Source organism: Panthera tigris, chromosome A3, assembly GCF_018350195.1.
Source record: "Panthera tigris isolate Pti1 chromosome A3, P.tigris_Pti1_mat1.1, whole genome shotgun sequence".
Taxonomy (NCBI): Eukaryota; Metazoa; Chordata; class Mammalia; order Carnivora; family Felidae; genus Panthera; species Panthera tigris.
The window spans coordinates 101,523,132-101,543,614 of NC_056662.1; the positions used below are offsets into that span (position 1 = coordinate 101,523,132).

General features: G+C 48.8%; 2 protein-coding genes across 9 annotated transcripts; both read right to left on the reverse strand.

Moving 5' to 3' along the window:
* Positions 1-247: 247 nt before the first annotated feature.
* IL1F10 (interleukin 1 family member 10) lies at positions 248-15,874 on the reverse strand. 6 transcript variants are annotated; one of them, XM_042981966.1, is made up of 6 exons: positions 15,786-15,833; positions 11,286-11,357; positions 5,557-5,616; positions 3,684-3,769; positions 3,276-3,403; positions 248-2,996 (listed from the first exon to the last, which is right to left on the reverse strand). In XM_042981966.1, the coding sequence occupies exons 3-6, from the start codon at positions 5,586-5,588 to the stop codon at positions 2,784-2,786; spliced, it is 459 nt and encodes a 152-aa protein (XP_042837900.1). In that variant the 5' UTR covers positions 5,589-5,616; positions 11,286-11,357; positions 15,786-15,833; the 3' UTR covers positions 248-2,783. The 6 variants fall into 6 exon arrangements, with proteins under 6 accessions (XP_042837900.1, XP_042837899.1, XP_007082395.1 ...); XM_042981965.1 differs by lacking the exon at positions 15,786-15,833 and adding an exon at positions 14,673-14,757; XM_007082333.3 differs by lacking the exon at positions 11,286-11,357 and having other exon boundaries at positions 15,786-15,874.
* On the reverse strand, positions 14,831-20,365 carry LOC102950277 (interleukin-36 receptor antagonist protein). Of its 3 annotated transcripts, none has more exons than XM_042981970.1 (5): positions 20,326-20,365; positions 18,810-18,933; positions 18,380-18,435; positions 16,949-17,034; positions 14,831-15,913 (listed from the first exon to the last, which is right to left on the reverse strand). In XM_042981970.1, exons 3-5 carry the CDS (start codon positions 18,406-18,408, stop codon positions 15,360-15,362), a joined length of 669 nt encoding a protein of 222 aa, XP_042837904.1. In that variant the 5' UTR covers positions 18,409-18,435; positions 18,810-18,933; positions 20,326-20,365; the 3' UTR covers positions 14,831-15,359. The 3 variants fall into 3 exon arrangements, with proteins under 3 accessions (XP_042837904.1, XP_007082396.1, XP_042837903.1); XM_007082334.3 differs by lacking the exon at positions 20,326-20,365 and having other exon boundaries at positions 14,831-15,584; positions 15,786-15,913; positions 18,810-19,201; XM_042981969.1 differs by lacking the exon at positions 20,326-20,365 and having other exon boundaries at positions 18,810-19,201.
* Positions 20,366-20,483: the final 118 nt, after the last annotated feature.

Sequence of the window (20,483 nt, forward strand, 5' to 3'; positions counted from 1 at the left end):
TTTTTTTTTTTTACTTATATAGAGAACTTGATCCAATTTACCTTTCTCTTGTGAACTATGCCCGTGGCCACCCAGGCATACCCAATATTCCTCTCATTCGTGCGCCCTGCTCCAAGCAGGATCAAGTTGAGTTACCATGAGTGAAGGAGATGAGCAGGCATGGGGAGGTGACAGGGGCTGGCCAAACCTTGGAACCAAAGCACCAAAGCTGATCCCAGGGTGGTGCCAGACAGAAGGCAGTTGGGGCAAGAGGGGGAGCAGAGAGGAAGCTGGAGGGGCTGAAACCCTCATAGCAGCTGGGTTGGGCCAGTGCTGACCTCAGGGGCCCAGGCTTAAAATCCAGGTTCTACTTGCAATACTTGGATGATGCCTCCAGGCCTCCTGGATAAAGTGTCACCTCCTCACCTCTTTCACCAGCATTCATAGTCAGGCCTCACCTCTTCATTTTCAGCAACTCCTCAGCCAGAAGCCCTGGGGTCCAGCACGGCCATGGCTCCCCAGGCCCAGAAGTGTTAGCAACTCCTCTTTATCACGCCTTCCTGAGTTGTTCTCTCTGCCTAGCAATGCCCACGCCCACACTCTCCGCCTGGAAAACGACTCTTTCTCTGAGGCCCTGACGAAGTGCGCTTTCCTTTTTGAAGCCTTGTCCAGCCCCCTCTGCCAGCTCCGCCTCTGTGCTACAATGGGGACCATCTCTCTTGCTACCTTGGCTCTCCTTACACTGTATCCCGAATGATCCATAAGACCCAAGTGATCATCCGCTAATCCATTCAAGACTTTGCCCTTCTTCGGCACCTTTGGTGTTTCAGTAGCTACTCTGGGCACTGGTGACCCAAAGTTGAACAGAACGGGCCCTCAAAGAGCACAGAGCAGTCTCAACACATAAACACATAGGTATGACATGATGGTCAGAGGGTGAAGGAATCGGGGCATATGCGGGCCATGGAGAGCCAGGAGAAGAATCTAAGGCCAGCATGTCCCTCCTCTGCTAAAACCCTTCCCACAGCTTCCCTTTGCACTTGAAGATAAACTGAAGCCCTCACTTTGCCTTTAAAGCCCCCATGACCCACGCCCTGCTGGTCTTGCTCCCGTTCCAACCCTCCCTTATTCTCCAGGTTCCAACGCCCCCGCCTCCCACTGCCGTTTGGACACACCAAGCCCCTTCTGTCTCAGAGCCCGCACACTTGCTATACCTCTGCCTCATCACACCGCTCCGCCCTTGCTCCTGTCCTTCAGTCTCGCTCAGATGGCACCTCCTCAAAAAGACAGAGGTGCTTCCCCTGACCACCTTCTCCAATGTTTTCGTCATTCAATACCTACCGCGCTCACCCTCTGTGATGTAAACTGCTCTTGTTTGTTTGTTTTCTTCTTTGATTATGTGCCTGGTTAGTGTTTTCCCCACTCGGTTATCAGTTCCAAGGAAGCTTGTGCTTGTTTGCCATCCCGTCCGAACTCCCAAAGAAAGAGTGGAATAAAAATGCGTGGACCGACACCGGGGTCAGATGGGCCAGGACGACCTTGAGTTCCATCACGTACGGCCCGCATGACCTTCAGCGAGGGATTTCATCCCTTCTAGTTCAGTGTCCTCATCTGTCAAATGGGTGAAAACGCTTGCCTTGCAAGGTGGGTCTGAGGGTGAAGACAGCCTGTCATTAAATGCCCCGGCCCCTGGTGCCACGGGGGCTGAGTGGTTATGCAAAGGAGGAAGAGAGCCAGCAGGCCACCGCTCTGAGCACTGACGTCATGGGCTCCCCACTCTAGCCTGTGCCAGACCACAGATTGAGAAATGGAGAGGGATTCAGGTTCCAAGGAAGAGGGTCAGTCCCAACTGCAAACACTCAGCCGAGTCCCAGCCCTGTATTGCCGTTTGGACCAAGCCACCCCAGCCCATCCGCTCCACTGTAGCCTAAACAACACATCCAGTACCAGCTCGCCATCTCTCCCTCACTGCCCCTCCTTGCTCCTCACAGGTCAAAACTGGCAGACAACCAGAGCCACTGATCAACCGAATGACTGATTCACTGTGAAGTATCTGAAAGGAAAATCGTAAGACTTGAACTAAAACTACAACTGTGAGCAGCCCAAGGCATTGTCTGTCCATGGACAGCAGGGGAGAGCTGGGTTCTTCCTGGAGCTTCTGGCTGTTTCTAGGAGCTCTGGCGCAGATGGACTGTAGGAGAAGCTGTGGGCAACCTCGCAAGAACCCACCGAGTTACCCACACCCCTTGCGTTAAACACTGAATACTGGCACCTATTAAGACTCTGTACCATTTTTCTATTGCTGCCATAACAAATTACCACAAACTTAGTGGCTTCAAACAACACAAATTTATTATTCTACAGTTCTGGAGGTCAGAGGTCTAAAATGGGTTTCACTGGACTAAAATTCAACTGTCAGCCGAGCTGTGTTGCTCCTGGAAGCTCTAGGAGAGAATCCTTCCCTTGCCTTTTCTAGCTTCTGGAACCACTTGCATTCGCTGGCCGATAGCCCTGTCTGCTACATTTGAAATTCGATTAATAGCATAGCATCTTCCAGCCTCTGACTCTCACCCTCCTGCCTCATTCTTACGAGGACCCTTGTGGGAGTCTTCCCATCTCAAGATCCTTACCTTAATCACATTTGCAAAGTCACTTTTGCCTTGGAGGTAACATATTCACAGAGTCTGGGGATTAGGACGTGGACATCTTTAGGGGGGCATTATTCTGCCTATCAGCAGGATGCTGCCTTCAGCAGGATGAGCTTGGTTTGGGGGCACCAGCCTGGAACTCGGCCTCCTGCCTCGCTACCGACTCTGTTCAAAGTAGAACTCAGTGCAGGCCAATGGCTCACTTTCCTTGGCAAGTCGTACTGGTTGCTGGGGCTCAGCTGGGCCACAGAGGAACCAGCCAGGCCAGGCAGCAGCCTCAAGCCTGAAGGCTGAGCCCAGGCTTCTCTGGAAGAAGGTGAAGCGTGTGGCCTGTTCACCACCCTTGTACAGGTCCTCGATGTTCACATCCTGTGGGAGCAAGGTGGTCGCCGTGGGATGAAGCTACTGGTAAAGATGTCAGCCCCAGAGGCCTCCAGGGGGTGGTCAATAAGGGACTTTATGGAGAGGTTCTATACCCGGGGAACTGCCTTCTGCGGGTTCTGGAGGGCAGGGGTCTTGGTGCTAGGTGCAGAGGGAAGGAGAGGAATGTGTGGACCTGGCCAGGAATCCACAGATGGGTGCAGAAATGCCAGAGTATCCTGGAAGCCATGTCTGCAGGGTCCCCTAGGACAGGGTGTGGTTTCTCACCTCCAGCTGCAGGGAAGGCCCCTCTTCTGTCTCCACACAGGCCAGGCAGCGACTGCCTCCCTGGAGTCCCAGGAAGATGGGGACTTTGGTGCGGTCCAGGCCTCTGTTGGGAAGTATGCAGATCTTCTCTGGGAGGGAAAAGAGACGAGAGCCAGGAGATGAGAGGGATTCAGATTGCAAGCTCTCAGTGAGCTAAGCCCAGGCAGGAAGGAAACGGGTCAGGCCTGGCCCCTGCATGTGGGCTGCTAGGCGAGCCAGGACCCCTGCAGCGGCCACGACACCCTCCGAAACAGAGGTCCTCAGCTGTTCCCTGCGTCTTTTCACTGTTACCAGAGGCAGGAGGGAAGGGGAAAGCCTGTGGAAGGTGGAGCATGAGTGTGTCCGAGGGGGTGAAGCCCAGACGCTCACCTGCACAGCAGTCGTCCGCACTGGGATCTCCTACCAGGAGCTGGTCACCTCTTAAGTATAGAGCCTTCTGATCTGCATCCTTAATTCTGGAACAGGATGGCAGTGCTGATGGCCTGCTCCCTTCAGGCACCACCAAACCCCAAAGTCCTTGCCCCTCCACACTCTGAAAGTACCACACTGAGCATTTAGGGGTTTTCTCTCTTCCACACATGAGAAGTGGGTGTACAACTCCACCCAAGAACAGGTGAAACCAGGTCAGCCTTAAGGCCAGGGAAGGTCTTCTGGGGCTCACGATTCTCAGAGGCTCCCTTTACCAGGCTTGGGCTCTCTCGGGGCCCTGGGGGCACTGAGGAAAGCCAGTACCTTCTCACTGAGGGGTAGACAGAGTTTTCCCGATTATGCCGGCCCTTTTGCATGCCCGTCCTGAGAAATCTCCTAATGAGGCTCAGATATCTCTGGGATGTAGTAAGCCTTATCCCAGATTATCTGAGCCTGCCCCAATTTTACATAAATGTTTATTCTGTTCAGTGAAGGGATCCATTGAGTATGTAATAAAGTGTGGCTTGCTTTTCCAATATCTTAAGGGCTTTCTTATAGAACAAAATCCAGGAATCGGGAAAAAAAATCCAACGTGACAGAAGGTGAGCCAACATGCCCCCCCCCTCCCCGTTCCACGCGAGGTATGCCCTGGGGTGGGCCCACATTCTAGGTGCCAGACTTAGGAGGTCAGCAAAGAGCTCGAACAGGGTGTGATTACAGGCATTTTGGGTTGGCAGAGTTTCCACTGATGGGCCTGGGAGGGTAAATACGTGCTGGGGAGCAGGGAGGAAACCACAATGAGTGTGTGCAACATCAAAGTCACACAGGTTATTAGCCTGGTCGCTTGGCTGGTTTCAAAATGTCTGTCAGCCACTCTCAGGACCCGGGGAGCCCTCCCTACCTCCTCTGGGCCAATGCCATCGCCTCCAGGAGATTTTTCTCTCTCAATAACAGCTAATTATAATACCCTTAGCTAATGACTGTATGTGTTTAAAGTAGGTTCACTTGTCCAATAAAAATAAAGATCTCAAAAGAGCCTAGGCTTGCCAACCAGCATTCTGTCTCCAACCTGGATGACCAGGACTTGTCTGTAACTCATCTGCAAGCCACATTCTATTTGGAGACCAGAACCCAAGTTAGATACCCCAAAGTGCTGATATCTGTTTTGTCATTTGGGTGCTTTACACACAGGTGTTTTGCCTTCCCAGCCACATGGCAACTTCCTAGAGGTCCTGACAGGCCCCCTCACGTCCAGGACAGGGCAGACCCATGCAGGAGCTGCAGCAATGCAACCCAGAAGTCAGTTCTGCTTTTGGCTCGTTCCTCAAAGGACTGGAGGTAGTTTCCAATGAGAAATCACAGGCAATAAAGTGTAAGCTATAAGTAAAGTCTCAGCTGTCAAATGAGGTAACAGTGAGAGTTGGCAGTGCATGCTGGGAGCAAAGGCCACAGAGACTGACATGTGAAGATGCTGTCTCTGAGATTCAAAATTGTCCCTGAGCTTCTGGAGAGAGGAGGTTGGAGTGGCACAGAGAGTGTGGGTCCCGGCTCTGTGATACATGAGGTCACTGATCTAGCCTCTTTGAGCTTTGGTTTCCAAATCTGACCGGACTTAGGCGCGTTCCCCTTGTAGGTTACTCAGGATGGAGGCAAGGCATCTTGGATGCTCAGGGAAGAGGGCTATTGTTAGCATGCTTATGATTAAACTTAATTAGGGGGCACTTGAGAGTTCTCAGGTGAGAAGGAGCCGCATCCCTCCCCTGGGCCTTCCTGCCCTCTTCCCACGTCATCTCCAGACCTCCAGTTGGAAAGGATGGACTCCCAGGAGACTTACGTGTAGTATCTTGCCATGGGCAGGGAGCACATTCCTGCAATCCTGGGTGACTGGTCCTTGCTGAGGGGGAAGAAAAGACAGGCTGTCAGAAAAGGAGGGTATTATAAGGGTGGGACTGGGGGCACAGACCCCCTCAGGGGCCCCGAATCACTGAATCACAAAGCAGAAAGATCTCACTAAGCTGCTTATCTATAATTGGCCTGATGGAATCCACCAAGGTCTCCCCAGCCCAGCAAGCCCCAGGCATCTCTGCTTCCCTGCTTTGGGGTCATCTGCCAGGGGTGTGAGCCAGTGACATGTGACTGGTGCTAGCTTGGGGGAACTGAAGAACAGGTTCCCCGAAGAGTTTGGCCAGGACTACTTCCTGGGGCTGAGACTAGGGTGGGGTGTGCTCCAGCCTCACAGTTTGAGGATGAGCTGAGCTCAAATCCTGTCTCACTGCCCAGCCTAGCCGTAGAGTCACCGCACCTCTCCCGGAGCTGCGGGAATAGCAGCGCTCCCAGGAGCCATCTCCAGCCCGCTGCTGGAGGGTGCAGGGTCTCCCTGCAGAGTTAGAAAGCCTCATTCAAGGAACTAGAATGTTTTCCCAAGGTTGTGAAAGAGAGACCATCCAAACTCCCCCATGATGCTCCAGATGGAAAATAGGACAGGCCCTGAGATATAGAGACTTGTGTTCTTGAGGATGAGTGATCTAAACTGAAGCCAGTGTCCCCTTATTAATCCCACACCACAGTTTCACAACAGCTCTGCTCCTTCCGGTTGGATTATCCTGCCCTAGAGCTTGACCCTAAAATGGCCACCTTTAGAAAGACCATTCCAGAACCTAGCATGGAAAAAAACCCAGAGCCATTCAGGGCACGAGGGTGGTAGCCATTAGAAAATAGCCTGGAAAAGTAAATGCAAGGGTAGCTGGGGCTGGGGTGTACCCAGTAGATCTGATTCTCACAGGGTAAGAAAACAAAATAGAAGAAGAAAGAGAAGATAGCAGAAAATAAGAGGGGACAGGGGAAAAGGGGCAGGCAGAAAGGAGCAGGGCTCAGAGAGAGAGAGAGAGAGAGAGAAAGAGAATGACACTGAAGGACATTTGGGGAAGTGGGTGAGGAGGAACAGGTTGATGATGACAGCAGGGCTTCTAGTCATGTCAGCAGCTCCGAGCTCCAGGACCCAGTGTTAGTACTGGATTTGCCATGCGGTCACCTTGGACAAGTCATTTCCCACGTCCTAGGCTTGGCAGCGGGCATTTAAGTGTTGGTAAGAATAACGAATAACAGGGCATCTCTAGGATTCTGGATGGATATTGGTGACGTGAATCAAAGTCTTAAACTATTCTACATACTCTGTAATTTCATTTGTTGCCCTTTCTCTAAGGGAAAGTAATGGATTGCCCAAATGTTTAATTATGTTCACTACATCATTTCGGACAATAGCAAGAAGTTGGATATAAGCTAAACGTCCAATAACATGTCATTGGTTTAAAAATTATGGCAGGGCGCCTGGGTGACTCAGTCGGTTAAACATCTGATTTCGGCTCAGGTCATGATCTCACAGTTCGTGAGTTTGGGCCCTGCCTCAGCCTCTGTGCTGATGGCTCAGAACCTGGAGCTACTTCAGATGCTGTCTTCCTCTCTCTCTCTGCCCCTCCCCCACTTGCACTCTGTGTCTCTCTCTCTCTCAAAAATAAATAAGCATTAAAAATTTTTTAATTAAAAAATAAAAATGATGGCAAGTTAAGTAAATAAGAAACATGTACATTAAACAGGCACACTAAAGATGATATTGTGGAAGAACATTTTATGACACGAAATGTTCAAAATACGTTAAGTGGAAAATTCAGGTTATGAAGAATGTGTACATTACTATTCCATCTAAAGCCACACACACAGGAACAAAGACCATGTTGTTCTCTTTGGCTGACAGGGTTATGAGTGATATTTTCTTCAGCTCTCTTAACATTCTCCCCATATGAACATGATTCTCCTTTGTAGTGTAAAGTAAGTTTTAATTGTTTTCAATAATTAAAATCAGCTAAAGTCATTGGCTCCCAAGCACACCTGCCCACCAGTCACCTGGGGGACTCTGGATAAGTACTATTCCCTGTGCTGAAGGTTCTGATTCGCCAGGGCTTGAAGTGACTCCATGATCAGCCAGGCTTGGGAACTGGTATACCATCTCGGTTTTTCTCCCTCTCCAATGAACATGTAAATCACCTGACGATTCTGGTTCCCTAGATCTGGGGTAGAAACTGAGACCGTGCATTTCAAACATGCAACCAAGTGAAATTAACACCGCTCATCCCTGGCCACACTTTTGAGTAGCAGAGGGCTAGACAGATGATCCCCCAGCCCCGATACGCCATTAGCAGCGTGGCCTCAATGCAAGCACACTTGGTGCTGTGCTCTCTCTCATCCAAACTACTGGGGCTTCTTTGGTTGTAGCAGCAAAAATATGGGCAGCCTAGTAGCTATGCCAAGGCCTGGCCAGGGCCGATCAAATGGAGGGCTCCGTGTGAGGATGATGACTCCCACTCTTGGTCAGTGTCAGTGCAAGAGACGGGCAGAAATTCAGGGCTTGTCCAGTCCAGCCGGATCCCCTGGGGTCCCAGAAGCCTCCTGTCCCAACCCCAAATTCCAGTGTTTCCCCCAAAGACTCTCCTATCAGGCACCCCCTGCCTGGGTCTGGCTAGACTGTGATGAAGTAAACAGGAGTGAGAAGCTGGCTTCTAGCCCATCAGAGAGCGTGGGGTCCTGATGCTGAGTCTGTCATGGTCCCTCCCAATGCACCACACACTCCATTCCCTAAGATTTCCCTTCCCTGTTGTCCCCCGTGACCTTTCACCGGACTTTGGCCTATAGTCCTCCCTGGACACCATCTCTGGCTGTCTCAGATTTCATCAATCCACCCGTCCTGAGTCAAAAACCACTACCAAGTAGCATTAGGCATTTCTCTATCACACCCTCTTCTCATTCTCCTACACATTTTCTGTGAACGATGTTCTCTCCAAGACCACTATTAACCCCTGTGGAGCCAAATCAAGACTCTTTTGATTCCTCTAATATTTGGCTACTGCCTCCTTGGAACACTTGACATTGATTGACTCCCTTTGCACTCCATTTTCCCCTTCTCAGGTCCATGTAGATTCTCTCTTCCATTTGGGGGCATCCCTCAGGCTGGAAGTCACACATCTAAGTCTTAAGCACTTCTATCACATGCCCCACAGAGTTGCAATTCATACACTTCCACAGCTGCACTGATCATCTTGGTCTGATGTCTCCCAAGCCCAGACTGAACACCCTACTGTATCTCCAGCAGACTCTAGGACACCCCCCTTTGGACATCCTGCCATCACACCCAACAAATAGACCTGAAGCCAAATCTATCTTCTCCTCCTCCCAGCCCATTCATCTCCCCACTTTTCCTTACTCTGTATCTGATTTACCAATAAGTTCTGACAAATTATTCTTTAAAATGTAACTTTGTCAAAAAAAATAAATAAATAAAGTAATAATAAAATGTAACTTTGTCTTCTTCATAGCCATTAGACCTGTGCCTGTATTCCTGGTTTTTCTCCCTTCAATCCAGCCCAACCTATGTGAGGTACCCGGACCTACATTCTAAGTACTGCTTTCACAATATCCCTGCTCAGCCCTGGAGTCTACAATGGCTGCCCATTTCATCACCATCTGGCCCTGATTCACTTGTATGAGTGTATCTCACTTCTCTGTGGACACTAAACCACCCCTCCAGGCACATGACCTCTTCCTTATCTTCCCAGAGGGCATGCTCAAAGTTGTCTTTGGTTTCCCTGCCTCAAAAGCTATCCCTCCTCCTTGCCATCCATTCAGATCTTTTGGCATTAGAGCCACTGGACATGGTATCATTTATCTATAGGTTGAGTCTCTAGCTCTGCTAAATTAATTATCAGGTCAGAGTAACAGCTCAGGCATACAAGGTTGTGACACTTAACCTCCAATTCTCAGTGTCAGCATCTATAAAATTAGAGTCTGTGGTTATTAAAGATTCTTTCCAGATCAAACTACCTGTGATCCCATGACTCAAAGTTTAATGAATCTTTCCTTTACTATTGCAACCCTACTCTGAACTCCTATTAAATCTCACCGTATTGTGTATTGTTCTATATATAGACATTCATTTCCATAAAAGTTAACGATATCTTGATCCATGAAATATGGCTTGTAGCTCCCTCCAACCACCCTGACACACATGTATGCTTATAAGCAGGACATAGAAACACACACAGAAGGTTTCAACGGCAAGGTTGGGTTCTGGACCTAGCTCTGCTACCAATTCATATTGCCACCCTTTGGGGCAAAAGTCCCTTTTTGTCCCTGGGCCTCCAACTTGTTATCATTAGGATGAGAGGCTAGGTAAGGCCAGTATTGCTCAAAACTAAATTTCACAATGAAATTTTACACAGAAACCTGATGAAAGTAAAATGGATAAAGGGGACCTTCTTTTGCTGAGTCAGAGAATGATGGCGACTCCAGAACCCTGCTAACACTGTCCTTGACCACAGAATCAGGCACCAGGACATATCCAAAGAACTCCAAGCCTCACCACATACTGTGGAATACCACCGGCTTAGCTGATTTCTTCTGAAATTACTTTCTAAAATCTATGGTTCTAAATATTTAAACATCTTGACTTGGCTTAAACTATACCTTCTCTCAAATTTTTTCTATGTGCTTTCAGGCTTATTCAGCATCCTACTACATTCCGTGGAGGAGATACCTTGTTATCTAGAGAACTTGTCAGGAGGAGTTAAGGGAGGGGGCATATCAGAGATATTAACAGAAAGGAGAAGGAAAGTGAGAAAGAGAGATAGAATACTGCCTATCAACCACTGACCTTCAATCCTGGGTGCCTGAAAGGTCCGAATGATTTCTCCCGGGCATTTGCCCTGAGTTTATACTGTCGGGTCAGGGTGGGTCAAGCCTGCAGCAACCTTTATAATTGGTTCCAGGATGGGGAAGAAGAGCCTAGGGATTTCACAATGTCTTTAGCACAGTATGGATAATAAGAAGGTGGGGGCATTAATGAGTGTTTGTTGAAGGGGGAGAGAGTCACCCATAAAGCCCTGGCAGAAGCCAGGCACTGGGCCCCTGCTCATAGCTACTGTCATTGACACTGTTATTGGTGCTTTCAGTCGCCATATAAACAGACTTGGGGTCAGATGTCTTCATGTCACCTTCCCTTTGGTGCCCCATGGGGCTCCGTCCTAGACTTAGAGGGATAGAAAAGGCAAGAGTGAATGGGTCTGAGGGGCCCAAAGACAGAGTGACCTCTAGTGTTTTAAGCCAGGCTGTGGCCAGTGAGGCAACGTGAGAGAAGGGACTGATGGCATTGCAAAGATGGCCCTGTTTGGAAAGAGGGGAGGGAAGTCTCTGCTTTTCAACAGGTCCTATTAGCTAGTATTAGGCTGATGAGACAGAGCATCTGAGGAAACCTACCTATAGAGGACATTGACCTTAGACCCATCCTGGGACTGGGCAGCCACCATGTGCCCTGGACTACTAGGACACATGGCACAGTGGAACAGGGCAGGGGTAAAGAATACTCAAGCATCTAATTGATATTACTTAACTCAGTCCGTCTATCCACCCATTTGTCCATCCAACCATCCACCCAGCCATCCATTCATCTACTTACAAGGGGTAGAGAAGCTTGGCATAGCATTCTCTGGAGACCATATGCCTTACTGTAATACTCACTATTATGTCATTTGCACAGTTCCACAAAGGGCTTGGTAAGGAGGTAGGAGAGGCCAACCCACATGCAGATGTCTGAAGAGGGAGAGACAAGAAAAGATGGGCAGGGAAGGGACCCAATTTGTGTTTCCTAAGGCTGACAGTCATTCTTCACCCCTCTCCCAGTCTCTTCTCTCTCCGTGGAAAGGCCCAAAGCATGGGGTATTATGCCAGGCAATCCATGAGCATTTACTGAGCATTTACACTGCTGTGTGACAAAGATGTGCAATACATAGTCCCTGTTGTTAGGCAGCTTCACAGTCTAGCTGGGGAGCTAAGTCATAAACACTTAAAAAGATCATTAAGGAGACCAGACTCTCTAATCTGCAGAACAAGGGCATATTGGAAACAATAGATGCAGAGAATCTCCTCGAGTAAAAAAATTCCTAGAATTCTTTTTATGACTTGGACATGGCAAATAGGTTCCCTCTAAATGGAGAGACCTGTGCTATGGCATCCCTGAGACATAGTTAATCAGGCTTTGCTTCAACACCTCCACAACCTCTTAAAGAAACCCTAACAATATGTGTGATCTTTGCGGTTAAAATTTGGGGGTCACACATAATTTCTATCAATCGGTCCTGCTTGTACCTCCTGGAATTACACAGGACAAGTTTATTTTTCTAGTAGGCAGAGCTCTGAGTGCTTGAATGGAGCTCTCTGTGTATTGCTTCTCCAGGATAAAGACCCTCATCTTCCTAGCCTCTGCCCTTGTGACTTGCTCTTGGGACACTCTCTACTATTCAGGACCCACTCAGTCCTCAATGCCTACAACCGACACAAACTCCATGTGATGTGGGCATTATACCTCTGTAAATACAAGTCAGGCAGGGTGCTTATACTGAAATTGAAGAAATCTAAAACCACTGTATCTTTTTCATATAAACAGTCGTGATGCCAGGGTCCCCCAGCCCAAACACTTCTAAGGTAGCATTTTACGTTCCTTCCTTTTCTGTTGACTCATGTCAGCTCATCCTTGCTAACGCCATTTTGAATTCTATCATCCTACAGATGATGAAGCAATCACTGCAGGCTGGAGAAAGCTTCCAGAGTGAGGCAGAATTTCGGCTGCTTCTTGAAGGGTGGGCCCATTTAGATGGGTGGAGAAGAGAGAAGAAATATTCCAGGGTGGAGGAATAGTTTCCACTGTCTGTACTCATAGGTTTCCAATTTTTTGTCAAACATTATTTGAGGTGCTTGGAAACAAACTGATACAGCCTTGACCTTGAGGTCACTTCGGGGGCCACAGACTGCAAATCAATTCTTACAACGAGGGGAAGTTAACATAGCAATATAGCACAGTCAGAGCAGATGACCAGACGCCTCAATTCAGCAAAGGCTTCTCGGAGGAGGAGACAAGGTGAGAGTATGGCTGGGTCTGTGAGCAAAGACAGAGTGTGAACTAGGTCTGCAGAAGCAAGCCTGGTGCCCAGAGCCCGTGTTCTCGGCACTCCTGAGAGGCCTCTGGAGGCACTTGTGCTGTCTGCTACCCGAGACCTTCAGCTACATCGGGGTCTCAGCCGCTCCACGCTCCACGGAGACAGAGGCTTCCGCCTGGCCACCTCCTTACTAGTGCCTCAGCAGAATCTGAACCCGCCAGGCTGGTCTGACTGGTGAGGTGCAGGCAGAATCCCTGGGACTCAGATTTGAGCCTCTCCTCTGGCTTCTGTTTTCATCTCCCAGAGTTTAGGTAGGGACGCTGGAGTCACAGTCCCTGGCATGTAGAAGTAGAGGTGTGAAGGTAATCAAGGAGGAGCTAAACCTTGCAGGAACAGAGACTATTCAGCATATTTAGCATGATCAGTTTTTACGTAGAATGTTGGGGAAATTAAAGGGCCGATGTTGATTTTGAGAAGGAAAATGAAAATACTGGAGAAAATTACAAGCATAATAAAAGAAATGTGTTTATTTCTCTTTCCTGTGCATTAGTTATCTATTGCTGTGTAACTAGTGACCCTGAAACTTAGCAACTGAAAGCAACAAACACGTATTTTCTCGCACAGTTTCTGGGGGTTTGGGAATCTAGACCAGCTTAGCCAGGTGGTTCTGCTTCAGAGTCTCTCCTGAGGTAGCAGTCAAGCTGTCCCCAGGGTCGCCTCATCTGAAGGCCTGACTGGGGCTGGGGGAGCTGCTTCCAAATGCACTCATGTGGCAGTTGGTAAGAGGCTTCATTTTTCAACACATGGGTTTCTCTACAGAGCTGCTTATGCCATGGCAGCTAACCTCCCCCCAGAGCAAGTGAACAAAGAAACAGAGAGAGAAAACAAGATAAAATCTACAGAGTCTTTTATAACCAAATCTCAGAAATGGCATAGTATTATTTCTGCCATGTTCTGTTGGTCACAGAGACAACGTGGGTACAATGTGGGAGGGGACACACACAGTGTGAGATGGGGTCATCGGCAGCTGTGTTAATTCATAGGGCTGCCACAACCAATCCCCACAAAGTTGGTGGTTTAAAGCAACAAAAATTTGTTCTCTCACAGTTCAGGAGACTAGAGAGCTATACTCCTTCTGAAGGGTTTGGAAAGAATTCTTCTTTGCCTCTTCCTCACTTCTGGTGATTGCCTCAGTCATGGCATTTCTTGCCTTACTGCTGCATGAGGGCAATCTCAGCCTCCATCTTCACATGGCCTTCTTCCTGGGTCTCCTCTGGGTCTCTGTTTGTCCTTTCCTCTTCTTGAAAGGATACCAGCCGTGTTGGATTTAGAGCCTGCCGCCCCCCCTCCCCCAATACAACATGACCTCTTGACTAATTGCATCTGCAAAGAACCCATCTCCAAAGAAGGTCATGGTCTAAGGTTCCCAGAAGGACACGGATCCGGGGGGAACACTATTCAACCAGCACAGGTCCCTTTGGAGGCTGAAACCCACACCTTGAAATCTCGGGGAGTTGTGACCACTCCAGGTCCAGGATGGTTCTTTCTGTAAATTCCTTCTCCAGGAGATTCCAACCACACTAACTAACCCATCATATTTTTCTTGGCAGCTCTGTTGAGGTCTGTTTTCTCATTCTCACTACTGATGCTCAGAGCAGCAGGTCTTAATTCAACATGAATTTTACTCAAGGAAGTGGATGCGGAGGACCATCAGAAATACTGTCTGCTCTGTTTTCCTCAAGGTTAACTTACTTATTACACAAGGAATCCATCTTCATTGTAGAACAATTAGAAAATGCAAATAAATAAAAGAACAAAAAGAAAAACCACCTGTGATACCACCACTCCGACGTTGCTAAAATCGAAGGAAACTCTTACAGACTTTTTTTCTATGCAGAAATATATAGATAGGCATTTTTTTTAATTAAAATGAAATTATAGGATATGCGACTTTGTAATTTGCTCTCCTTACTTAATATGTCGTGAGAATCTTTCCATGTGAGTGGACACCAGCATCTTGGATTTTAATGGTATCTCGGGTCTCAGAATGTATGACATGCCTGCCTGGCCATTCTTCAGTCTTCTGAGCTGGAGCCACTTCCTCACACACCACCACCCTCTCCTGCCACGGCTAGAGCACAAGGATAGGATGGAAAAAATAGCATACAATGGCAGCTGAGTTAAAGGGAAGAGGGAAGGGGCTGGGCCTTGTGCCCCTAACTCTGTGACCTCCCTCTCCTGCACAGTGGTGCACGAAAGGACCTCATGTGGGCAGCTAGTGGCCCTAATAGGCTCAACTGGGATGGGCTGCCCTGTGGGCTCAGGGGTACTGGCTGAGTTACCATAAAGCATGAAGGATTTCTACCACTCCCTGCACCCTGACCCGTAAGGAACCTTTTTATGTGACCCCCAGTTCATCTCATATGGTTTTTGCAAGGTGCCACGAGAGCAGCAGCACCCAACAGGGAAAGAAACTGTGGCCTAAGCCCCGAATTGCAAAAGAATTTACCCAAACTGGGAACCAAAAGGGAGAGTGGCCAAATGCCCAGCCAGAGGTGGGGTCCCTGAGAGCAGAGGGGGTGGCTGCCATCAGTGTCCTCTTCCACCTTCACCCCTGCCTGAGCTGGCTCTGCCCAGGGAGTTCTGGGGGCACATTGCCCTAGTCACACTGCTGGAAGTAGAAGTCCGTGATGGGGCTGTCCCAGCTGGCATCCTCTGAGAGTTGGGTGAGTCTGAGAGGCTGGTCTGCTTCCGGCACAGTGCAGAGGAACCAGCCTGGGTAGGCAGCTGACTCAAAGCTGGAGGTGAGCCCTGTGTCTCGCCGGTAGAAAGTGAAGCTCTTGGATTCCTTGGCACCGAGGTAGAGCTCCATGATATTTACTGGCTGTGAGCAGAAGGGCATGGCAGGTGAGGGGAAAGGAGTGGGAGAGGCAGGAGAGCTGGGCCAGGAGCACGGAGAGGCAGGGCTGCAATCAACAGAACCCCACAAGGGAGAGGAGCTTGGGCCCCAGGACACCCAGCTCGTGGCTTCAGCATCTGCTGGCTTTGTGAGATCAGAGAGCAAGGATGTCCCAATAGGACTCACCTCTAGTTTCAGAGTCGGTTCCTGCCCTGTCCCACATGACAGGCACTGGCTCCCTCCCTGGACACCCAGGATGACTGGAGAGAGCTTGGCATCCAGAGACCGATTGGGGACAACACTAATCTCCTCGCCTAGAGAAAGGAAGTTAGATGCAGAGGCCTTGACTGCCCTTCCCTCCCTCTCCCTGCATCATGGACTTTGGAGAGCAGGACGTGTGTGAGACCTCCTGTCCCCAGACTGAGAAGAAGGGAAGCCTGTTAGCAGCTGTCACCTAGGGAAGGGTGGTCTCCCGTCAGTTGGCCCAGTGACATCAAGGGACATAAGCACATTGTACCACCTCCCACCCCATGCCCACCCCCTGGTCCAGGCTCAAATTTTCAAGTCTTCTCTAGTCCCCAGGAAGATTTGACCACTTCCTTTAACGCCGCTTGACCCTCTGGCCTCTTTTTGGAAACTCGATTGGATAAGCCTCTCATCAGGGTTATTTGGACTGTTCTACCACCTGTGAGATTCCTGAGACCAGAAGAGGGTCTCATTCTTCTCTGTACCATCCCCCACCACTCATACAAACACATGCACACATGCACTCACGTATACATACATGCGAGCATGCACACGTGCACGCACACGCACACAGCCTATACAAGTGTCCCAAGTGGCCAGGTATGTGCTGTTCTAGAGAGAAGACCTACCACAGTGTACGGGGCAGAAGGAGTAAGCCCACCAGCCACCTGGGTCCCACCACTCTGAGTGACCAGGAATCCCCAAAGAGCAGAGGGGACCCAGGGTAAAGGGGCAGAAAACCACTCCCACGTGGGAATAAAGGCCTAGGGAGCCTGTTTTAGATCTCTCCTCAGCACTGGATCCCAGGAAAATAAATGTTTGGTCTAAGTCCACCTCTGAGGGAAGGACAAAGCATTCATCTTAGAAATATTCCCCATCTCTGCACAGAGGCCTCAGGTGGCGTTGGGGCATGTGTCCTCACTTTGCTGGAAGATACTGTAGTTTATTTGTCCTTGTTCAGGGTCTGCTTTTATGATGCCCCGTCCACTGTGTCAGGCCTGGGGTCTGTAGGTCTGTGCCAGTTTGCATGGCTGTTCCAAGCCCTCTTCAGGCCCCGTCCCCTCAGAGTGTCTAGGGAAGTGGTGTCGTGTTTTGCCACCAACCTTGGATGATGTTCCCTGCATGCAGCCTTCCAGCTAGAAGCTGGTTATCATGCAGATAAAGCACCTTCAATTCTGCATCCTTCATCCTGAAACATCAGGACAGGAGGACACTTAGTTAGGGGAGGAGGGGGTGCTCCGGCTTGCTGGGCTCTACAGAGCCCCACTGTCTCCCTCTCTTCCCGCTGTGCCAGGAGCAACAGCCCAACCTTCTTCCCAGCCCTGCTGGGCTCATACCCTACCAATGGGACAACAACGGGACTCCAACAACAATGGGACTGCACCTGAGTCTTGGATTTGCTCCTCCACCCCATTCAATCTTTGCTACACCAACCAATCTCCTCCATGGGTGATGTTGGAAAAGAAACTGGACTGTGAGTCAGAGTCCCGGGTGCTTGTCTGGCTCGCCACCATTACTTCCAGATCACAACAGACAAGTCACTTGACCACTCTGGGTCTGAGGCTCCCCACTGCTAAATGAAGACAATGGGTTAGATAACGCCCAGGCCTTTCCCAGATGAAAATCTGATTCTTCAGTCATTATTGAAGACATCAAGGCACATTTACTTCCACTTATTAATTGTGGGATATCTTTAAATTTGAAATGAAAGAATTTCATTTTTGAAATGAAAGAATTTATTTTTCATCTCTGATCTCAGTTGATTTTCCAACATCCTATGAGGTGAAAAGATACATCCTAAAGTGGGTTTCCTCAGATATTATGTGGAAACAAGCACGCTGCGCGCAAACTGGTTCAATGGTAGCTAAACATAAACAAATCTGTACTTCAGAGTTGCTAACATGCGGAATTACGCCATGGTTCTCTTATACGGAGACGCAGAAAGCAATATTTCCCAGATTTCTTGATCACGGGGCACCACTGCATCAAGCAGCTCATAAGATTGGGGTTCCACTGAACACACCTTGCGAAAAGCTATAGTAGACTCTTGGTTCAGAGAGAGCAGGGACCGTTTTTGCTCATTAGTGCAAAGTCCAGAACACGGCAGACTGCCTGGCTCAGTACATGCCAGAAGACAGACTGACTAGTTTTGCCCCAAAGGGCAGCAAGGATGTAGCAGAGCAGAGCCGCTGGATGGACATTAATATTCACCCCAGTGGGTGGTGACAGCTCCAAGCTGGGTCTCCCGACTTCCATCCTCATTATGGACACATGAAGCTGCAGCTCGACACAGAGTGATTCACTTGCTCCCCTTTCTCATCAGGGAACCCCCATGAGGTGGCCAGTCTCAGCCTGATGAAAGCTGGAAAAACTTTCTGTAGGACAGTGAGGGGCTGTTCATAACTGCCCAGCTGCCCACCCACCTGCACTCTGAGCAGCCACAGCCCCTCCCTATGCAGAAAGGATGGACAACAGGTCTACCTGGAGCTTAACTTCTCCCCAGAGGACACAGCCGATCAGAGGCTGATACTCACCGAAAGCACAGCGCCCCACTCAGGACCATCTTGAGTTTCACAGTGTGTAGACTCTCCTGTTTTGAAATAACACAAAATCTTAGGTGGAAATAGAGGTTGAGCTGGCAGGGGCCTGGGTAGCAAGCAGCGTTCTGACCCCACCCCCTCAGCATGGGAACATCCCCCCCAGAGCAGGGGATTCCAGGTCTGGGGTCAGGAGAGAGCCTCAGCCCTGCTGGGGAGAATGAAGCCCAGCTCCCCAAAGGACACCTCAGAATGCTCCTTTCTCCTGGCAGAGCCCGCGGTATCTGCCTACTCCTCCGAGGTGCCACAGCCCTTTTAATAATGCACTAGGGAGGAGTCCCTGAAACTGCCACAAGCTGAGGAGGAGCGGGGTTTCCCAGGTATTTCACACCACCCGAAGCCTCCAGAAACACCTGCTGTTCCTCACCTCTCCCAGGGAAGGAAGGTTCTGGAGATAATCTTCTTTTAGCAATTCTGAGGAACTTCCCTGAAGCTTTCCAGCACTTCCCAGCACTCAGCTCCTGGACTTCAAGTGCTTCCAGACCCAAAGACTACAGTGCAGATAGCCCCCCCAGGCAAGCAGATTTTAGAACAAACCCTCCTTCCTCTTCCTTCCTTCCTTCCTTCCTTCCTTCCTTCCTTCCTTCCTTCCTTCCCTCCTCCCTTCCTGACTTTGCCAAGCCTATGGAAAATGCTGGAGGTGGGGTTTTCCTGTGTAGGCAATGTTTAGTCTACATGTTCACTGTAGAAAAACCTGAAAATCCAGATCAGGGAAAAAAAAAGTGAATACTTGTGTTCTGTGAGTGTGCCACCAGAAAGCCAATGCTGCATACATACACACGTAACTGTCAACAGTGTTTCACAGAAACCTACACTAGATTCAACTTGCTTTTTTCATATAGCAAATAGCAGAATATCTTTCCATACCAAATATGAATGATGCAACATTGAATAGCTGAATACATTTCATTATATAGATGCAGCATCATTTATTTATAGCAATGAATTATTATTAGTTTATTATTATTTGCTTGAAAATCATGTTGTGACAAATTTTTTGCATCAACATCTTTGCTCATGCGTTTGATTATTTCCTCAGAAAGTAAAATCTAGCTCATGCCATCTGTGATTGATCTTTCTCCAGTACCTAACTGGCAAAATAAAATGTGATTGGATAACAATTCATGCAGTTTCAACACCTCCATACATTCTCTGTGATGGATCTGAATTAAAGGTAGAGGGCAGTGCATAATAAGAATTTAATTATATCTTGAGTGCCATTGATAGCAATTTATTGTTCAGGTATAAATGTTAAAGAAATTGCATTCCAGCTTATAGATTAAAAAACCCTTACAGCGTTCAGGAATAAATAAAATATCAAGTTATTCTAATGTGAAAAACACCTGCCAAAACATTTTAAAATCATTAAACGGACCAAATGGAAACGACACTGAAATAATTGCAAAAAAAGAACAAAACCAGAAGGAAACTCCAGAAGGTGTTGTCCTATCAGCAAAATGGGTTTAAGCAGACAGGCTTTCATTTGTAAAGCGATTATAGAGAAGTACATATTGTTTCACCCAAAAAAGTAAAACACCAACCTCCCTGGGCTCTGATCCTCTAACCCCAGTGAATTGCACCCACGTGCCCACAGGACACGTGTGTGGGGCTTCAAAAGCTCTGTCCTCATTCTGACTAACATGAAATGATGCCAATGCGTGGCTGTCCCCCTCCAGATGGGGCGACTTGCTGAGGGTGCAGGGGGATGTTTCTGCCAGCTGTGTTTGCTTCGCAATGTGTTTCATGGTGATGGGTACAGGACAAATGGATGGAGAGGTGAATGAAGGAGCTAAGATGGTGAAAATATAAATAAATAAACAAACAAACAAACAAACAAACAAACAAAACGAGCCCTCGTTAAGAAAGTTAAGTTCTTGGGGCACCTGGATGGCTCAGTTGGTTAAATGTCTGACTTCGGCTCAGGTCACCATCTCTGGATTCGTGAGTTCCAGCTCCATGGCAGGCTCTGTGCTGACAGCTCGGAGTCTGGAGCCTGCTTCAAATTCTGTGTCTCCCTCTGTCTCTTCCCCTCCCCTGCTCA